Here is a 21,521-nt window from a genome sequence, read left to right as displayed (position 1 = left end):
CTATTCCATTGGTCTATGTGTCTGTTTTTGTGCCAATACCATGCTGTCTTGATGATTACAGCTTTGTAGTAGAGGCTAAAGTCTGGGATTGTGATGCCTCTTGCTTTGGTCTTCTTAAAAATTGCTTTGGCTATTCGGGACCTTTTTTGGTTCCATACAAATTTTAGGTTTGCTTGTTCTAACTTCGAGAAGAATGCTGGTGCAATTTTGATTGGGATTGCATTGAATGTGTAGATAGCTTTGGGTAGTGTTGACATTTTGACAATATTTATTCTTCCAATCCATGAGCACGGAATATTTTTCCATTTCTTTATATTTTCTTCAATTTCCTTCATCAGCTTTCTATAGTTTTCAGCATACAGATCTTTTACATCTTTGGTCAGGTTCATTCCTAGGTATTTTATGCTTCTTGGTGCAATTGTGAATGGGATCAGTTTCTTTATTTGTCTTTCTGTTGCTTCATTATTAGTGTATAAGAATGCAACTGATTTCTGTACATTGATTTTGTATCCTGAGACTTTGATGAATTCATGTATCAGTTCTAGCAGACTTTTGGTGGAATCTATCGGATTTTCCATGTATAATATCATGTCATCTGCAAAAAGGGGAAGCTTGACTTCATCTTTGCCAATTTTGATGCCTTTGATATCCTTTTGTTGTCTGATTGCTGATGCTAGGAATTCCAACACTATGTAAACAACAGCGGTGAGAGTGTACATCCCTGTCGTGTTCCTGATCTCAGGGGGAAAGCTCTCGGCTTTTCCCCATTGAGGATGATATTATCTGTGGTCTTCTCATAAATGGCTTTGATGATGTTTAACTATGTTCCTTCTATCACGAATTTCTCAAGGGTTTTTATTAAGAAAGGATGCTGAATTTTGCAATTGCTTTTTCTGAATCAATTGATAGGATCATATGGTTCTTATCTTTTCTTTTATTAATGTGATGTACCACATTGATTGATTTGTGAATGTTGAACCAGCCCTGCATCCCAGGAATGAATCCCACTTGATCATGGTGAATAATTCTTTTTATATGCTGTTGAATTCGATTTGCTAGTATCTTATTGAGAATTTTTGCATCCGTATTCATCAGGGATATTGGCCTGTAGTTCTCTTTTTTTACCGGGTGTCTGTCTGGTTTAGGAATCAAAGTAATCCTGGCCTCATAGAATGAGTCTGGAAGTTTTCCTTTCCTTTCTATTTTTTGGAATAGCTTGAGAAGGATAGGTATTATCTCTGCTTTAAACGTCTGGTAGAACTCTCCTGGGAAGCCATCTGGTCCTGGACTCTTACTTGGTGGGAAATTTTTGATAAGTGATTCAATTCTTCACTGGTTATGGTTCTGTTCAAGCTTTCTATTTCTTCCTGTTTGAGTTTTGGAAGAATGTGGGTGTTTAAGAATTTGTCCATTTCTTCCAGGTTGTCCAGTTTGTTGGCATATAATTTTTCATAGTATTCCCTGATAATTGTTTGTATCTCTGAGGGATTGGCTGTAATAATTCCATTTTCATGATTTTATCTATTTGGGTCCTCTCCCTTTTCTTTTTGAGAAGCCTGGCTAGAGGTTTGTCAATTTTGTTTATTTTTTCAAAAAAACCAACTCTTGCTTTCGTTGATCTGCTCTACAGTTTTTTTTTAGATTCTATATTGTTTATTTCTATTCTGATCTTTATTATTTCTCTTCTTTTGCTGGATTTGGGGTGTCTTTGCTCTTCTGCTTCTATTTCCTTTAGGTGTGCCGTTAGATTTTGTATTTGGGATTTTTCTTGTTTTTTGAGATAGACTTGGATTACAATGTGTTTTCCTCTCAGGACTGCCTTCGCTGCATCCGAAAGCCTTTGGATTGTTGTATTTTCATTTTCATTTGTTTCCATATATTTTTTAAATTTCTTCTCTAATTGCCTGGTTGACCCATTCATTCTTTAGTAGGGTGTTCTTTAACCTCCATGCTTGTGGAGGTTTTCAAAACTTTTTCTTGTGGTTGATTTCAAGCTTCATCATTTTGTGGTCTGAAAGTATGCATGGTATGATCTCAATCTTGTATATTTATGAAGGGCTGTTTTGTGACCCAGTACATGATCTATCTTGGAGAATGTTCCATGTACACTCGAGAAGAACGTATTTTCTGTTGCTTTGGGATGCAGAGTTCTAAATATATCTATCAAGTCCATCTGATCCAGTGTACCATTCAGGGCCCTTGTTTCTTTATTGATCTTGTGTCTAGATGATCTATCCAATGTTGTGAGTATTAAAGTCCCCTGCAATTACCACATTCTTATCAATAAGGTTGCTTATGTTTGTGAGTAATTGTTTTATATATTTGGGGCCTCCCATATTCAGCACATAGACATTTATAATTTTTAGCTCTTCCTGATGGATATACCCTGTAATGATTATATAATGCCCTTCTTCATCTCTTGTTACAGCCTTTAATTTAGTCTAGTTTGTCTGATATACGTATGGGTACTCCACTTTCTTTCAACTTCCAGTAGCATGATAGATAGTTCTCCATCCCCTCACTTTCAATCTGAAGGTGTCCTCAGGTCTAAAATGAGTCTCTTGTAGACAGCAAATAGATGGGTCTTGTTTTTTTTATCCATTCTGATACCCTATGTCTTTTGGTCTTTTGGTTGGAGCATTTAGTCCATTTAATTCAGTGTTATTATTGAAAGATATGGGTTTAGAGTCATTGTGATGTCCGTAGGTTTCATGCTTGCAGTGATGTCTCTGTTACTTTGTCTCACAGGATTCCCCCTTAGGATCTCTTGTAGGGCTGGTTTAGTGGTGATGAATTCCTTCAGTGTTTGTTTGGGAAGACCTTTACCTCTCCTTCTATTGTAAATGACAGACTTGCTGTATAAAGGATTTTCAGCTGCATTTTTTTTCTGTTCATCACATTGAAGATCTCCTGCCATTCCTTTCTGGCCTGCCAAGTTTCAGTAGACAGATCTGTCATGAGTCTCATTGGTCTCCCTTTATATGTTAGAACATGTTTATCCCTAGCTGCTTTCAGAATTCTCTCTTTATCCTTGTATTTGCCAGTTTCACTATGATATGTCATACAGAAGATCAATTCATGTTACATCTAAAGGGAGTTCTCTGTGCCTCTTTGATTCCAGTGCCTTTTTCCTTCCCCAGTTCAGGGAAGTTCTCAGCTATGATTTCTTCAAGTACACCTTCAGCACCTTTCCCTCTGTCTTCCTCCCCTGGAATGCCAATTATGCGTACATTATTTCGCTTAATTAGGTCACTTAGTTCTCTAAGTCTCCCCTCATACTCCTGAATTTTTTTTATCTCCCTCTTTCTCAGCTTCTTCTTTTCCCATAATTTTACCTTCTAATTCACGTATTCTCTCCTCTGCCTCTTCAATCCGAGATGTGGTCATCTCCATTTTATTTTGCAGTTCATTTATAGCATTTTTTAGCTCCTCCTGACTGTTTCTTAGTCCCTTGATCTCTGTAGTAATAGATTCTCTGCTGTCCTCTATACTTTTCTCAAGCCCAGCGATTAATTTTATGACTATTATTTTCAATTCATTTTCTGCTCTATTGCTTAAATCGTTTTTGATCAGTTCGTTTTTGATCAATTCGCTACTTCCTGGAGTTTCTTTTGAAAGAATTCCTCCATTTTGTCATTTTGGATAGTCCCTGGAGTGCAGAGAACTGCACAGCTCTTCCTCTGTGCTGTCTGGAGTAACTTGTTTTGGTGGGCGGGTTGCAGTCAGACCTGATGTCTGCCCCCAGCCCACTGCTGAGGCCACAGTCAGACTGGTGTGTACCTTATCTTCCCCTCTCCCAGGGGCAGGACTCATGGTGGTGTGGCCTCTGGGCTACTTGAACACTGCCAGTCTTGTGGTACTGCTTCGATGGGATCTTCTGAATCTACCCCACACAGGAGCCAAGGAGATTATCCTAAAACACAAATCCAGCCATGATAGTGCTTGAAGACAGTCAATAGTTCTCCTACGATTCCTCTTCTGAAAGAAGGTCTGTAGATTCCATGTAGACAGATGTCTGAGACATGAGCAGATGGTGAGGCAGGGTTTCTCTGAGGTGCCTCCTGAGGTCCTGGAAGGTCAGGTGCCTTGCTCAAAGCTGGCTTCCAAGGACGCTGCACTCTTCGCACTCCCCAAGGGGTGTAGAGACACTTTTGGGATCGAGAATGATCACTGCACTTGGCTGCCCGAGCCGGGGGAGAGCTCAGAGTCAGGAAGTAACTTCCCCCTGTGGAGACGTGAGGGGCGCCATGGTGGGAGGCGTGGGGCGGGGCCCTGTACCACATCTTCTCACCCTTTCATTTATGAATGGACACTCAGGTTGCTTTCATATCATAGAGACTATTCTTGTCCTGATGAGATAAGATATTGCAAGGCCTTTTTTAACACCCATCATGAGTTGTGCTTCTGTAGGCTAAGCCTGCCCTGTGACCTTCAGTTCTTAATAAAAATCATTTCCACAATAAAACTCCAATCATTACCCCTCTCTGCCATCATTATAAGACTAAATGTAATGTTGGAAGTCCAGGTGTTTGGGTTTTCCTGTTTTAACAGTAACTTCCTCACAGCATATCATTATGTATTTCCTTCTGTATATATCATTTTCAAGTGCACCTGGCATGCCTAAGTGAATCCAGTCTGTAGCAAGGATTTTCTAGTTTGTGATTGCTTTATTCTGTAAGCAAGCTTCCTCAAGAAAAACTATGCTCAAAAGTAGGTCTAAAGGTTGAACTTACTTTTTCTTGCTTTGTAATGTGAAGGCATAATAGGACAAGCATCTCATATCCACACATTTCTATAGTGAATAATTTCTTTTTTTAAGTTTATTTATATATTTTGAAAGGGAGAGAGAGCGTATGTGAGTGAGAGAAGGAAAGAGAGAATCTGTACTGACAGCACAGAGCCCAACATGGGGCTGGAACCCATGAACCCTAAGATCACGACCTGAGGTGAAATCAAGAGTCAGACACTCAATTGACTAAACTCCTACATTGAATAATTTCTGTGTGGACTGAGAATGCTCTTTTCTATATGGCCAAACACTTTTAATAATAATTCCAATATATAGTCTAATTTCTTCTATATTTTTAATATAACTACACCTATGGTTAAACAAACAAAAAACAAACACTATTGCCATACCTTCTTCTTGTACATACCATACCATACTTGGTATGACATAGCATAAAGTTTCTAAAGAGACATAGTGTAAGGAGTAACTGAAGTTTCAGCCCTAGAGTTTTGGTGATTTTTAAAAATTCTCACTGACATGTCTCAAGATGGCTCCCCATTCCACAAAAATGAATATAATTATCACAGTTTTAATAGTGCATCTGAGGATTAATTTAAAACTGTGCCATCAGATTTTTCTTTTTAAATAGCCTCTTTTCATATTCAACACTGTGTGATGGCTTCAGTTTTTAAGTGTTCTGTCATCAGTCACTATCATTTTTCAAAGAAAGAGAATAGCTACTGTACCCATTTGCTACTTTAAAATTTCAGACTGCAGCTTTCTCAAATTTCTGAGTCTATGAAGAAAGTTGAGTATGAAAAAAAAACACAGACATTTATGGGGTTAATTTAAAGAGAAGTTTAATTTCCACAGTCCTTCTCAAAGGTCCAGAATAATCTTAATCAGATTTGAAGTCAATTTGAGTTGACAAAAAAAGAGTTATTTATTGATATATCATCAAAGATGATGGATAAAGGCACCCTCAATTCTAGAAAGAAATCCAGAAAAAAATTAATTTCCAAATATTTATACTCTTTAGAATTTGATGAAGATAGGTAGAAATGCCCTGGGAGGTCGAGGGTCAGGGGAATCAAATGTTTCAAACAGCTCTGATTTACTAAGTTATTTATTTTTAATATAAAAAATTCCAAGCTTTTATTAAATTCCAGTTTTTTAACATACAGTGTAATATTAGTTTCAGGTATAGAATTTAGTGATTCAACACTTCCATACAATACCCAGTGCACTCACAACAAGTACACTCCTTAATCCCCATCACCTATTTAACCCACCACCCCCCCATCTCTGGTAACCATCGGTTTGTAATTAAGAGTCTGTTTCTTGGTTTGCCTCTCTTTTTTCCCCCTATGATCATTTGTTTTGTTTCTTACATTCCACGTATGAGTGAAATCATATGGTGTCTTTCTCTGACTGACTCATTTCGCTTAGCATAATACTCTCTAGCTCCAGCCACATTATTGCAAATGGCAAGATTTCATTCTTTTTATGGCTGAGTAATATTTCAGTGTACATATATTTACCACTTGTTCTTTATTCATCCATCAGTCGATGGACATTTTGTGTGAAAAAAAAAACAAAAACAGAATACCTAGGAGTAAAAATGCTGGGTAGATGCATGATACTTTTTCTATTTTGAAACAGTTTTCTTGAGGTGTAATTTACTGTCACAAATTCACACATTTAAATATAAAAAATAAATAAAATAGCTCTGATTTAGAGCTTAAAAGTGGGAAAGCAAGACTAGAAATAAAATGAAATAAAATACTCCAGACAGCACAACAGATGGAAAAGAGAGGAAAGAGTATTTTTATGGTAGTTAAGATAAAACCCAGGCTCCTAAACAGAAAGAGGAAAGCTGCTCATGTACACAGGTCCCTTCTAGCTTTAATCTATGTTTAAACTTATTATTTTCATGCCTGGGTACACAAGTATGTAAATACAGAAATATATGTGCATATTCACTGTTTAAGTCAAAGAGTCAGTTTAACTTTCTGAAACCTTAATCCTTCTCCAATAAGGATTTCAGGTGTATATGTATTAGAGGAAGGAGAAGTGGTTGGAGTTGGGTATTATTAACAGTTAGACCTAACCTAAACCTAGAGGGATTTCAAATTTTACATCATCACCATCTCAATAGTACCTGGAAATGTAGCACTATGAGACAATAGAATTATTCATTTTGTATAAACTAATGAACTAGGCAGTCCTAAGGGACTGAGAGAAAGTACCAAGCAGAGTAGCTGCATCCAAGCAAAATAAGGTTAGATATGTACATATTTATGTTGCTTGTATGTATGTATGTATGTATGTATGTATATGTGTGGCTATATTAATCCATTAGGTATTTGATTAGTACCTAGCTTGAAAATATGGAAAAATTATTACCTGGCATGAAACTATAGAAAATTGATCCCATTTACAATTGCACCGAAAACCATAAGATACTTAGGAATAAACCAAACCAAAGAGGTAAAACATCAGTATGCTGAAAACTATAGGAAGCTTATGAAAGAAATTGAAGAAGACACAAAGCAATGGAAAAACATTCCATACACATGGATTTGAAGAACAAATATTGTTAAAATGTCAATACTACACAAAGCAATCTACACATTCAATGCCATCCCTATCAAAATAACACCAACGTTCTTCACAGAGCTAGAACAAACAAGTCTCAAACTTATATGGAATCAGTAAAGACCCTGAATGTTGAAAAAGAAAACCAAAGCTGGAGGCATCACTATTCTGGACTTGAAACTGTATCACAAAGCTGTAATCATCAAGACAGTATGGTACTAGCACAAAAACAGACACATAGATCAATGGAACAGAATAGAAAACTCAGAAATAGACCCACAAATGTCTAATCTTCAACAAACAAGAAAGAGTATCCCATGGGTAAAAGACAGTATCTCCAGCAAATGGTGATGGGAAAACTGGACAGCTACATGCAGAAGAATAAACCTGGACCACTTTCTTACACAATACACAAAAATAAATTCAAAATGGATGCAAGACCTAAATTTGAGATAGGAAACCACTAAAATCCTATAGGAGAACACAGCCAGCAACCTCTCTGATCTCGGCAGCAGCAGCTTCTTACTAGACATGTCTCCAGAGGCAAGGTAAATAAAAGCAAAAATTAATGATTGGGACCTCATCAAGATAAAAGGCTACTGCACAGCGAAGGAAACAATCAGTAAAACTAAAAGGCAACTGATAGAATGGGAGGAGATATTTGTAAATAACATATAAAATAAAGGGTCAGTATCCAAAATCTATGAAGAACTTATCAAACTCACACCGAAATAGCAAATAATCCAGAGAAGCAATGGGCAGAATAGATATGAACAGACACTTTTCAAAGAAGGCATCCAGATGGCTAGCAGACACATGAAAAGATGCTCAACATCATTCATAATCAGAGAAATACAAATCAAAACCCCAATTAGATACCACTTCACACTTATCAGAATGGCTAAAATGAACAACTCAGGAAACAACAGATGTTGGTGAGGATACAGAGAAAGGGGAACCCTTTTGCACTGTTCGTGGGAATGCGAAATGGTTCAGTCACTCTGGAAAACAGTATGGAGGTTCCTCAAAAAAAAAAAAAAGTACTATTCTTCAATCCAGCAATTGCACTACTATGTATTTATCCAAAGGATACAAAAATGCTGATTCAGAGGAGTACATGCACCCCAATGTTTAGAGCAGCACTATCAACAATAGCAAAATTATGGAAAGTACCCCAACATGCCTCAACTGATGAATGGAGAAAGAAGAGGTGATATATATATATATATATATATATATATATATATATATATATATCATGGAATATTACTCAGTGATCAAAAGGAATGAAATCTTTCCATTTGCAACAACGTGGATTGAAATAGAGTATATTATGATAAATGAAATAAGTTCGAGAGAGGCAAATATCATATGCTTGCTATCACATGTGGAATTTAAGAAACACAACAGATGAACACAGAAGAATGGAAGGAAAAATAAGATAAAAAGAGAGAGGGGGCAACCCATAAGAGACTCTTAAACACAGAGAACAAACTGAGGGTTGCTGGAGGGGAGATGGGTGGGAGGTTGGGCTAAATGCGTGCTGTGCATTACGTAGGGCACTTGTTGGGATGAGCACTGGGTGTTATATGTAAGTGGTGAATCACTATATTCTACTCCTGAAACCAATACTACACTGTATGTTAACTAACTTGAATTTAGGTAAATAGATTTAAAAAAAAATTAAAAATACAATTTGGTGAAATACTTTTTCTTTCTCAAAGTTCTACAATTGTTTGGTGTACTGCATTACTTACTATATATTAGAAATATATGTAAATGTATAATACACTGTAGTGGGCTGAATGATGTTGCCCCCAAATATATGTCTACATCCTAATCCCTAGAACCCATGAATATTACCTTATTTGGAAAGAGTCTTTGCAGATATAGTTAAACTAAGGATCTTAAAAGAGATTATCCCGGATTATTTGAGTGAGCTCTAAATTCAATGACAATTGTCTTTAAATAGGTACACAGAGCAAAGACACACAGAGAGACACACAGGAGAAAGCAATGTGAAGATGTAGGTAGACACTGGAGTGCTGAGTCTGCAAGCCAAGGAACACCTGAATCCACCAGAAGATGGAAGAGGCAAGAAACAGATTATCCCCTAAAGCCTTGGAAAGGATCCTAGTGATAACACAATTTTTGACTTCTGGATTCTAGAACTGTGAGAAAATACATTTATGTTATTTTAAGCCACCCAACTGGTGGCAATTTTTTGCAGCAACCCTGGGAAACCAATACTCCACATCAAACCCGAATTCTCCAGATTGCTTAGGACAGAACCAGTATAGGTATTTATTTATTTGTCGCTGTACTAATCTTCTAAAGGTATGTAAATAATATCCATAATAAGGATATGGCAGAAATTGTATAAGTGGTACATACATAATTGAATTTTGGAAAACAAAAATATCACTATAAAAATAAGATATATAATCAGTTGATAATTAGGTGAGAACAGAGCCACATGAGTAACTGGTACAGATAATTTAGCATGCCAGGAATTCCAGTGCACTAGAGATTAGTAAGATTAATTATCAGTAAAAGCTTTATGGAAGAGATGGAAATGAAATTTGGGCCCTAAGAAAAGTGTGGAATTTGGTTAATTAGACAGGCTAACTGAAGAACATTCCAGGCAGAAAGGTATGAAAAAGGTGTCACTGAGGATCTTTTAGAAATATATGACCCAATTAAATAATATTATTAAAATATTGTTAATTACTTGGGTATAATATTGTTGATGTAGTTATGTAGGATAATGTCATTTTAGGTGATGCATGCTAAATTATTTATGGGCGAAGTTTCTTGATGCAAATTACTTTGAAAGGGAAGAAATGAGAGAAAGACGCGGGGAGTTAGAGGGATGGAGAGAGAGTGAGTGAAAGAGAGAGAGCATGCAATTATGTGAGAATACATGTGAAATGTTAATAAATATTAAATTGGATGATGGAGACATGTATGATACAATATGAACCCTAAAGTTGCTCATATACTTTGTCCAAGAAATCCTACTTCTAGGAAATAATCAGAAACTATAAACAAAGGATAGTGACAACCAAATATATTCATTATATGGTATGGTATGTAGGAATTCAAAGAAGGGAGAGCAGCATGTATGTACTGAGCTAGACAGCCACCCACTAATCCTCTCTCATGACATAAACAAATCATATAATGAGCCAAACCAGTAGGTGTCTGCCCACCTAAATGTTGCCAACATTGTAGTTTATAGAACAGAAGTTCTGACCCTTTTTTCCCTGGGATATGGCCAGTGTTCTGTGGTCATGTAACCACAAGCACCATAGCTTTACTAAAAACAAGATATCTTGGAAATGGCAAGAAACAAAAAGTTCTCAGATCATCTACTATCCAGAATATTATATACATTGAACAAATTTCAAGGTTCCTTCAAATTCTGGAAAATTAGTATACTTTAACAATGTATGGAAAATATTTTTGGAATTGTACTGAGGTGTGCTGAGATTTCATAATAAAATAGCTATGCATACCTGACAACATTTCACTGAGGATACTTTTTATTACATGCCCAATAGATTTTTATCTAACACTTACACTCAGCTTCCTTTTAGTATTAATTATGACTTAGCACCAGCAACCAGCAGATGTTTTGCCAACAATTAGCAAGTGTTGATGTGCTAATAGTCCCTAAATGGCAACAGCTAAAAGGTAAACAAAATTTTAAATTAAGTTTGGTATTAACACAGTACAAAGGAGTATCACACATATGCACATGTAACTTAAATTCAATTGTACACCAAAGGCAAAACCATTTAATGGTTTAAAAACTTTTTTTTGTGGGTCCAATTCTGGAGTCTCTATTCTATTCCATTCTTCTATGTGTCTGTTTTTGTGCCAACACCATGCTGTCTTGATGATCACAGCTTTGTAGTACAGGCTAAAGTCTGGGATTGTGATGCCTCCCACTTTGTTCCTCTTCTCCAATATTACTTTGGCTATTCGGGGTCTTTTGTGGTTCCATACAAATTTTAGGATTGCTTGTTCTAGCTTTGAGAAGAATGCTGGTGCAATTTTGATTGGGATTGCATTGAATGTGTAGATTGCTTTGGGTAGTATTGACATCAGAATTAGACCCACAAAAGTATGGCCAACTCATCTTTGACAAAGCAGGAAAGAATATCCAATGGAAAAAAGACAGTGTCTTTAACAAATGGTGCTGGGAGAACTGGACAGCAACATGCAGAAGGATGAAACTAGACCACTTTCTTACACCATTCACAAAAATAAACTCAAAATGGATAAAGAACCTGAATGTGAGACAGGAAACCATCAAAACCCTAGCGGAGAAAGCAGAAAAAAACTTCTCTTCCCTCAGCCGCAGCAATTTCTTACTTGAAACATTTCCAAAGGAAAGGGAATTAAAAGCAAAAATAAACTATTGGGACCTCATGAAGATAAAAAGCTTTTGCACTGCAAAGGAAACAATCAACATAACTAAAAGGCAACCGAAGGAATGGAAAAAGATATTTGCAAATGACATATCGGACCAAGGGCTAGTATCTAAAATCTATAAAGAGCTCACCAAACTCCACACCCGAAAAACAAATAATCCAGTGAAGAAATGGGCAGAAGACATTACTAACAGTTTTCTAAAGAAGACATCCAGATGGCCAACAAGCACATGAAAAGATGCTCAACGTCACTCCTCATCAAGGAAATACAAATCAAAACTATACTGAGATACCACCTCACACAGGTCAGAGTGGCTAAAATGAGCAAATCAGGAGACTCTAGATGCAGGAGAGGATGTGGACAAAAGGGAAACTTCTTGCACTGTTGGTGGGAATGCAAACTGGTGCGGCCATGCTGGAAAACAGTGTGGAGGTTCTTCAAAAAATTAAAAATAGAACTACCCTATGACCCAGGAATAGCACTGCTAGGAATTTATCCAAGGGATACAGGAGTGCTGATGCATAGGGGCACTTGTACCCAATGTTTATAGCAGCACTTTTAACAATAGCCACATTATGGAAAGAGCCTAAATGTCCATCAACTGATGAATGGATAAAGAAGTTGTGGTTTATATACACAATGGAATACTACTTGGCAATGAGAAAGAATGAAATATGGCCTTTTGTAGCAACGTGGATGGAACTGGAGAGTGTTATAAGTGAAATAAGTGAAATAAGTCATACAGAGAAAGACAGATATCATATGTTTTCACTCTTATGTGGATCCTGAGAAACTTAACAGAAGACCATAGGGGAGGGGACGGGGAAAAAAAGGGGGAGGTATCCAAACCATAAGGGACTCTTAAAAACTTAGAATGCACTGAGGGTTGATGGGGGGTGGGCGGGAGGAAAAAGTGGGTGATGGGCATTGAGGAGGGCACCTGTTGGGATGAGCACTGGGTGTTGTACAGAAACCAATTTGACAATAAATTTCATATTAAAAAAATAATAATAAATTAAAAAATGAAAGAAAACTTTTTTTTTGTAAAATATGACTCTTAAATGTAAGCCAGATACTTAATCTGGTGACTTAAATAAAGAAACAGATAGTTATTGGATATACAAAACTGTATACTCACTCAACTTTAGAGACAATGTAAGGGATTTTTCAAGGTTAATTCTGACTGTATTTGTGTTTCACTCATGGGGTGACTTTACAACTTAACCCTGAGCAAAATGGGACTTCCGATTCTAACAGAATGCTTGTCTGTTGAAAAACAATCCTTGTCCTTGGAGTGCCCAAGGTCACAATTTTCTTATCTGTAAAATGGGAATATTGATAAAACCTATCCATGATGGTTAATTATGTGTCAATTTAGCTGGATCACGGTGATCATATATTTGATCATATATTATTCTGAATGTTTTTGTGAAGATATTCTTTGGGTGAAATTAACATTTAGATCACTCGACTTTGAGTTAAGCAACCCACCTCCATAATATGGGTTGGCCTCATTCAATCACTTGAAGGCCTTAATAGACAAAGATTAAGCCCCTTCAAGCAGGAAAGAACTCTACCAGCAGACTGTCATTGGAACTGCAACTCTTCCCTGGCTTTCCAACCTATCAACCTACCCCCTATTAAATTTTGAACTCATTGGAATTCTACAGTCATGTGAACCAATTCATTAAAATCTCTCTCTCTCTCTCTAAATAGCTAGCGAGCTAGCTAGATATAAGTTGTATATAGATATGTATTTTAACTTATACCTCTAATCTATATCTCTATTTGTCTATTTATCTATCTATCATCTAGGGAGAGATTGAGACATACATATTCTGTTAGTTTTGTTTCTTTGGAGAACCCTAACTAATACACTATCCAACAGAGTTATTATGAAGATTAAGACAATTTATTTAATCTTCAGAGTGCCTGAAATATGGAACAGTGTTAGGTAAATGGTTGGTGTTGTCTACCAAGTGTCTAACTTGCCCCTATAGTCTTGATCCCAGGGGCTATATTTCTCTTAGGTCAGATCTATTCTTTATTCAGACATGAAACCCAAGCTTTCAGGTACTTCCTAGAAATATCCCTTCCTTCACCCCTTTTCAGTCCTCAACACGCTACAAAAAACATGTAGGAAAAAAATGAGCATTAGCTCTATAATGATTGCCAGGTACTCAGCGCTATTATGGTTCAATATTATTAGCATCTCATTTTCCTGATAACTGACCTGTTTGAGGACATGCATTGAGCCACTTTCTGAATTAAGTTGGACCCCCAAGTTGTTTATGAGTTGATCCATATCTGGAAAAAAAAAGACAAGGGAAACAATTTTAGAATAATATCTAATCCTCTACATGCATACCGTATGCCATTTACCCTTGGTTATACCTGTTTGTATTCTATGAACATTACTTTTCAGACTTACTAGATATTGAGAAGTCAGTGTTTGGACAACATTCTAATTTGTATATTCTACTCATCAAAATGGAATTGGCTGCCCCCCGCCCCCCAAAATCCTATATACATGAGAATCCAATATCTCCAACCAGCCCTATCCATAAGGAGGATATTGGCATAGTGACATAATTTCCCCCTTCCTGGTCTAGTTCTCCTTCTAAGGAGTTCCATACACTTGTATGGATATTTATCCTAATGAGCTTGTTAACACATTAGCACGAAATCTCTCTAAATAAGTTTTTTTCTGTCTATCTCTCTTAAACACACAAGCTAGGTAAGGTTAGTATAAGTAGTCTTCTATTTCCTTGTTCATTTGTCTTTCTATAAAAAGGAAAGACTTGGTGGCCTCATTATGCTGCCCTACACAATCACAATCATTCCCACCAGAAGCATCTACCAGTACTTCTTCAACCAGATTTCCTTTGATCGATCTACAGTCTAATCTCACTAAAGAGGAGAACATAGGGCAAAGAAGATAAATCCATAGCTTGCTTTTAACTTAATTGATCAGATTTTAGATCATGCTAAGTGTCTCCAAATCAATTACAATTAGTGTCCTCATTTATGACCTGATTGTATTTCAAAAGGTAGTCCGTAAATCAGTTAATTGTTTTTGATATCAAATATATTTACCCATAAAAATGTTCATGTTACAGGTCAATTCACAATAGCCATTTAATACCTAATGCAGTTAAAATACAAGAAATATACAATGAACAAAGATACAAAATTATATTATAGCCACACAAAAAAAGCAAAAATAACCTAAAAATAATCCTTTATTTATTGAATGTCAGGAATTGAGGAAACCATTCCTAATTTGATGGAAGTAACACACAAAGAATCTTCTATTGAGATTATGAGGAAAACTTTTGTGCCACTATCAAAGAGTTTGGATAATTTTGACACATTAAAATAGCCTCAATTTTATCTCAAAACACACAGATTTTCTTTTCCCTTCTCTTCCCTTCTTTTCTTTTTTCTTTTCATCCAAGTATATGGGTAGAACTGTTCACATATACATCAATAATTTACTAAATATTTATTGCATAATTACTATGTATCAGAAGTTATGCTAGGCACATTGTTATCAGGTTGGGATCTGGATCAACCAGACATAGAGTCAGCAAGTGTAGCAGAGATCACTGACCTGATAGATGCCCAGGAATTGCATCCCATAATCTTTATCAAGGACTTTTTTTTTTGGAAGGTCCAACTTTTCTATCTAGAATTAAAATATTTCAAACTATTTTCTGCAGAGTCTTAAGGCTTCTATGAAGCCTCTTGGGAGGGGGGGTGAAGTCGCTGTTAATGGAGGAAGAAGTGCAAAGAGTAAACACATAAGTCAGACACAGAAAAAATATGATTTCCTTTAGACTGTAAGCTCTTTGCAGGCAGAGATTTTCATCTTTGATATTTTTCTTAGTGATGTATTTCAAGATCTTAGAATGGTACCTGGCACATAGTAGGTGTTCAACACATTTATGAAGGTTTTTGATGAGTGACAGAAAAGGAGAATGAGGAAGTGTGTTTTCTCAAGTACAAGAATTGGACAAGAGTGGGAAAGAATGAAAGAAAATTAGAGATGTTATGTGTAAGAGATGTTTGAGATGTAATTAGCTATAAGTGTGAGTTTCCAGAGAGGGCAGCCTTTTCTGATTTCAAGGAAGAGGGGGAGAAAAGGAAATACAATGGTAGAAAAAGAATGTTAGGTCAGATGACTGTATATAGTCACAGTTGGGCACCGTGAAGCCAGGAGAGTTTGCTTGGTTGCTGCCAGAAACATTTGTAGGAGAGAGTGGAGTGAATTTGGTTCTTCCTTTCCATTCACATATCCTTTGACTAGACCTCATTATTTTTAGCTAGACCAACTTATAAGAGTCATCTCCTATTGGTCTTCTTCAATTCCTGTGGCTCATAAGACAGCAGGGCTGAGGAAGAAGAGTGACTTTGACAAGCTATTTAGTCCCTATGAGCCTAAATTTCTTTACCTTCCAGGAGTGGGGTGGTGGTGGTGGTGGTGGTTCTGATTTAATAGGGTTACTATGAGGATCCCATGAATTAGTACATGGAAATTCATTTATAACTTTTTTTCATATAAAAGTTCTTATAATTAGCTATTATTATCATCACCACCATTATTATTGTTGAAGGCCAGAATCCTTAGCTTTAGCGCAGAAGGTTATCTCTTTAGGCATCAAACAAGTCTTTCATACTCAATGTGCTCACAAACCTCTCCTCATTTTGTGTTTACAATCTCAATTTTCAGCACCATCATCAAGCCAGTCTCAGTATAGAAACCCAAGAATCAGTCACCTTTGAGTTCTCTCTCCCTATCTCCAGCCAACTGGTTATCAGTTGAAATAAATTTTACAGCAGAAATATCTCTTAAATGTAGTCCTTCATCATCTCCTAGTCACTTTTCCTTCTAGTCCATATTGTACATTGCTACCTAAGTATGGTAAAGAGGTGTGGGCTCTAGAGTGAGTGCCTAGAGTCACATCCTGGCTTTTTAATTTCTCAACAATAAGACCTTGGACAAGTTTTTTCCACCTCCCTGTGTCTGTTTCCTCATCTGTTAAATGAGAATAATAATAGTACCAGTTTATAGAGTTGTAATAAATATTTATCAAGTTAATATGTGCTCAAGTATTTACAACAGTTCCTGGCACAAAGAGGCATTGTCTGTCTGTTTCCCTCACCATCAACTGAGCCCTTCAATAATTAACTAGTATCTATTGCCTACTGTCTCTTGTATCTTTTAGCAGAATATCTCCTCCATAGAATGTACTGATTAATGCCCAATGAATGGTCATGGAAATAAGAAAAGTTATTTAACAGCAATTATATTATAATGTTAAATAATATCAATATTATTTAACAGCAATAATCAAGGAGTCTAGATAATACTTCTTGCCCCATCCCTAATGCCAATATGTTAGTCAAACGACATAAAAGGGATAGCTGGCAATTAGGAATGTCTCTGCCATTTCTTGTTAGTATCCTCTCAAAGAACAGCAAAATTTGAATAGCCATTAGGTAACTCTGGATAACATCCTAAATGTTGGTGGGAGTGCACAGAGAGAAAGCTAACAGAAAGCTTTTTTTAAACAAACAAACAAACAAAAAAAGTTTTAATAATTAGCCAGCCAAAATTTAAAACTGAATGAAATTTGGGCCTACAGAATGGTCTTAAAGAAAGTTCAGTTTTTCCTAAAAAAAAAAAAAAAAAAAAAAAGGACTTCTTAAGCCTTTTGCTTGTCTCTAGAGCTGGAGTTGCTGCTCCTTGTCTGGGACTGGACAGCTGCACAGAAGCTGGGAAGAAAGTGGAGAGGAAATACCCAAGGGGGTTTACAGTGTCTGGGGCCATTGAGATGTCATTTACAACAGGAGGAGGGCTTCAGAAATGCAAATTACCTAATTGAAACAATAACCATTTTTCTGCCTGGATTGGGCTCTTCAAGCATTTGTGTCTGGAAGCTGGAATTTTTGGTCCTTCTCCTAAGGAAGGGAGTACTGGAAGAGGAAATAGAAGAGGAGATAGGGAGGATTGAGCCTCATCCACAGCATATCAATATCTCATATATGCAGAACATCACAAACCATATTCCAGGGACTATGACCATAGAAACTGGATATGATTATATTACTTTTGTCATGTTTCCATGTTTGTTTGTTTTTTTTTACCAAAGTAGCATTTTCCATAGTGATCTGTTTGTTTTATGAAAGTGAACATTCCTTTAAGGTACAGGAGTTGGTGGCTGGCTAATAGACCACATCTTATTCTTGGGTCAGTCCTGAGAGGGAAAAAAAATCTAGGGATAAAGAGAGCAGTCAAACCTTTAAGATGGAAACCAAGGAATAGTCACTGGGGCCTACAACTTCAAAATCAAGCAAAGCACTGTAGGCCCTAAAACAGACTTAATAAGGTACCTAGTATCTTAACAACAAGATAGAGAATTTGGACAACACAAATAATAATTCCTCATGTGAATCTACATAGATTTTACAGTAAGGAAATAGATTTCATATATCATTCCCATTTAACAGATAATGAATTTGGAGGCCCAAAGTCACATAGCTTAGAAGAAATGGAATCAGAGCTAGAATTCTTATCCTCTCACTCAAATTGCAGTGTTCCTCACTGCTTTCCAATATCCTAAATCTGGTAAGCACCTTTATAAAACAAAACAAAACAGAACAAAACAAACAAAACAAAAACTTCTAAAAGAAGAACAAGTTTAAGGACAACAAACCAATAATTTTGGAAGATCTTGAGGAGAAGCCATTCACCTTCAGCCTCTGAACTATAAGAAATGCTGGAACTATTGAAAAATGAAAATCAGTATTTTACAGTTTTGAGATAATAAGTAGTTTTTTAAAAGTATTACCTGTGTCTTTAATATTAGAAAAAGATAATTAAAGAACACCTAGAATACACATATATTTTCAGACAGTTTAATTGCATATCTTGCAGGGGAATAGAAAGTACTTTTGGGATAGGCCTCTGGGAAAACCTTCAGGCTACTTTGCAGCATGACATTTAAAACAGAATGGTGATAAAAGAACAATAATTGTCAACATTCACTGAGTACTTACTATGTACCAAGTACTGTTCTGTTAAGAGAAAAAAAATACTTGTATTAATTCACTTAATCTTCATAATTCTGACTGGGCGCATTATTTCTTCATTTTTAAAATGAGGAAACTGAAACACAGAGAAATAAAGTAGCTTATCCCCAAATCACCAAGCTAGTAAATGGCAGAACTGAGATTTGAACCATAGCAGTCTAGAGCTATAATGAAGCTATAACACTCTTTGACCTGAGAGTCAGTGGAATCCCCCTGCTTGTGCTTGAAGCAGATCACATAATGGAGAGTAAATGGCTGCTGAAGAAAAAGTATCTGATAGAATGAGATTGTGGGGTGGCTCAGTCGGTTAAGCATCCCACTCTTAATTTAGGCTCAGGTCATGATCTCAGCATTCATGAAATCAAGCCCCAGACTGGGCTCCAAACCCACTTGGTATTCTTTCTCTCTGCCCCTCCCCCACTTGTGCTCTCTTTTTCTCTCAAAATAAAAAAAAAAACACATTTAAAAAAATAGAAGGAGATTGCAAGATCTTCAGGTCCCCCAAACAAGGTCACACCTATCACCACGGGATCCATTGGAAAACCCAAACTCAAAGAACCCTCACATGTGGCATCTCAGGAAGTAGCTCACTATGACTTTGAAAGTATATTATATGAATATAGCCTCTGAGTATTAGAACTAGTCCCCTTGTCTGGTACCCCCACCACAAGGTATAAGTTCATTTTTAAATTTTTTTTAATGTTTGTTTATTTTTGAGACAGAGAAAGAGAGAGAGCACGAACAGGGGAGGGGCAGAGAGAAAGGGAAATGCAGAATCTGAATCAGCTCCAGGTTCTGAGCTGTCAGCACAGGGTCCGATGTGGGGCTCAAACCCACAAACTGTGAGATCATGACCTGAGCCAAAGCTGAATGTTCAACCGCCTGAGCCACTCAGGCGCCCCAAGGTAATTTTTTTTTTAAATAATAACTACTTTTATACGCAACAAAAGTGCTATAATTAAATAAGACAGTGTCAAAAAATGGGAAAATCTTTTAACTAGGAGCTAGAAAACCTGGGTTCTAGTCCAGGCTCCACTGTTATCTAGCAGTGTCATTTTGAGTAAACTACTTAGCCCTTTTCAGTTTTTTTTCCAGTTATAACATTGTATGACATATGATTCTATGATAGGGACATGGAAAGAAGGTGTATAATATCTTTCCAAATTTCTTCTTAATCTGTGAAATTGAAGTCAAGAAAAACAAGTTCTCCACAAACTATTAGGTAAACTTGAGTATCATTCCCACAGCATTAAAAAAAAACTTTTTGTTTATTATGTATCATTTCAAATGCATACAAAAGTAAAGATGATCCCCCATGTGCCTATTACCAGCTTCAATAATTTTCAGCTCATAGAAATTTTTGTTTCATCTGTACCCCCAACACACTCTCCCCACCTCAATGGGTATTTTTAGGCAAATCCCAAATATCATATTATTTCATTCTTATGGCATTTCTAATAGGACATATTTAATCTTCACAATTTCTGTGAAGTAGGTACTATTGTTGATTCCATTATACACATGATGAAATAGAGGCCTAGGGAGATTAACCCCAAGGTCACAAAGCTGGTAAATTACTGGGATTTGAACCCAGTGATGATGTCTGATACCAAAGCTTTTTTTTTTAACTGCTTAAAGTACTTTCTACTATCCTTTACTTTGGAATAGTTTGATGATTTGAATATCATGATAATGGAGGTGATTTGAGGTGTTAGCAGTGAGGTGTTAGCAGATGTTAAATTAGCAGTGAGGTCTACTATTGGAAATTTGCAAAGAGTATTAAAGGATTACCCTTTTTTTTTTTTAATTTTTTTTTCAACGTTTTTTATTTATTTTTGGGACAGAGAGAGACAGAGCATGAACGGGGGAGGGGCAGAGAGAGAGGGAGACACAGAATCAGAAACAGGCTCCAGGCTCCGAGCCATCAGCCCAGAGCCTGACGCGGGGCTCGAACTCACGGACCGCGAGATCGTGACCTGGCTGAAGTCGGACGCTTAACCGACTGCGCCACCCAGGCGCCCCAAAGGATTACCCTTAATCATGATGTTAATCATCAGACAAAACCTGTAAGAATACGGAGCTTCAGCATGGCACTGAGGCATCAGTTTAGGAAAAGGACAAAGAGCCACAGTAGTATAAGCTCATTTCTCTATAACATGTAAAATCTCATGCAATTCACTTAACGATACCATTATTTCATGTAACAGTCTCTTCTAGCAAATTAAACATGGTGCCACTGCAGCAACCAAAACAATAATACAGTGGTCCTTGTCCATGGTTAGAAAAACAGGCACCTAAGGGTAGAGACTTTATCTGTTCAATGGCATTTTCACTCACTGCCTGGGCTCAGAAGTACCAACTCAAGGCATTCTAGAAGAGTCTTGGGCCATCTCAATTTGTAGGACCCCCAAGAGGTAAGCTTAATAAAGGAACCAATAATCATCAAGGCTACATATTGATTATTGTTTTTCAAGGCTACATATTGATTCTATTATTATTATTATTAAGGCTACATATTGATTCTAGAATATAACTACAAAAAACTAAATAACTATATAGTGTATATTTATCAGAATTAGTTTTAAAAAAAAACAAGAAAAAATAGATTCATATCATACACTCCCATTCTAATTTAACATTAAACAACAAGATTATTGGC

The 21,521-nt window shown here is 36.6% G+C and overlaps 1 protein-coding gene across 1 annotated transcript in view; it reads right to left on the bottom strand.

The window, feature by feature from the left end:
• KLF8 (Kruppel like factor 8) overlaps positions 1 to 21,521 on the bottom strand; it is a 78,546-nt gene that overhangs the window by 35,418 nt on the left and 21,607 nt on the right. The window contains exon 2 of the mRNA XM_042975000.1: positions 14,001 to 14,074. Coding sequence (XP_042830934.1) covers positions 14,001 to 14,072 — 72 coding nt within the window. The 5' untranslated portion in view covers positions 14,073 to 14,074. The remainder of the gene's footprint in view (positions 1 to 14,000; positions 14,075 to 21,521) is intronic.

The sequence above is a fragment of the Panthera tigris genome, chromosome X (genome assembly GCF_018350195.1).
Source record: "Panthera tigris isolate Pti1 chromosome X, P.tigris_Pti1_mat1.1, whole genome shotgun sequence".
NCBI classification, from domain to species: domain Eukaryota; kingdom Metazoa; phylum Chordata; class Mammalia; order Carnivora; family Felidae; genus Panthera; species Panthera tigris.
This window is presented reverse-complemented; position numbering and strand designations above follow the sequence as displayed.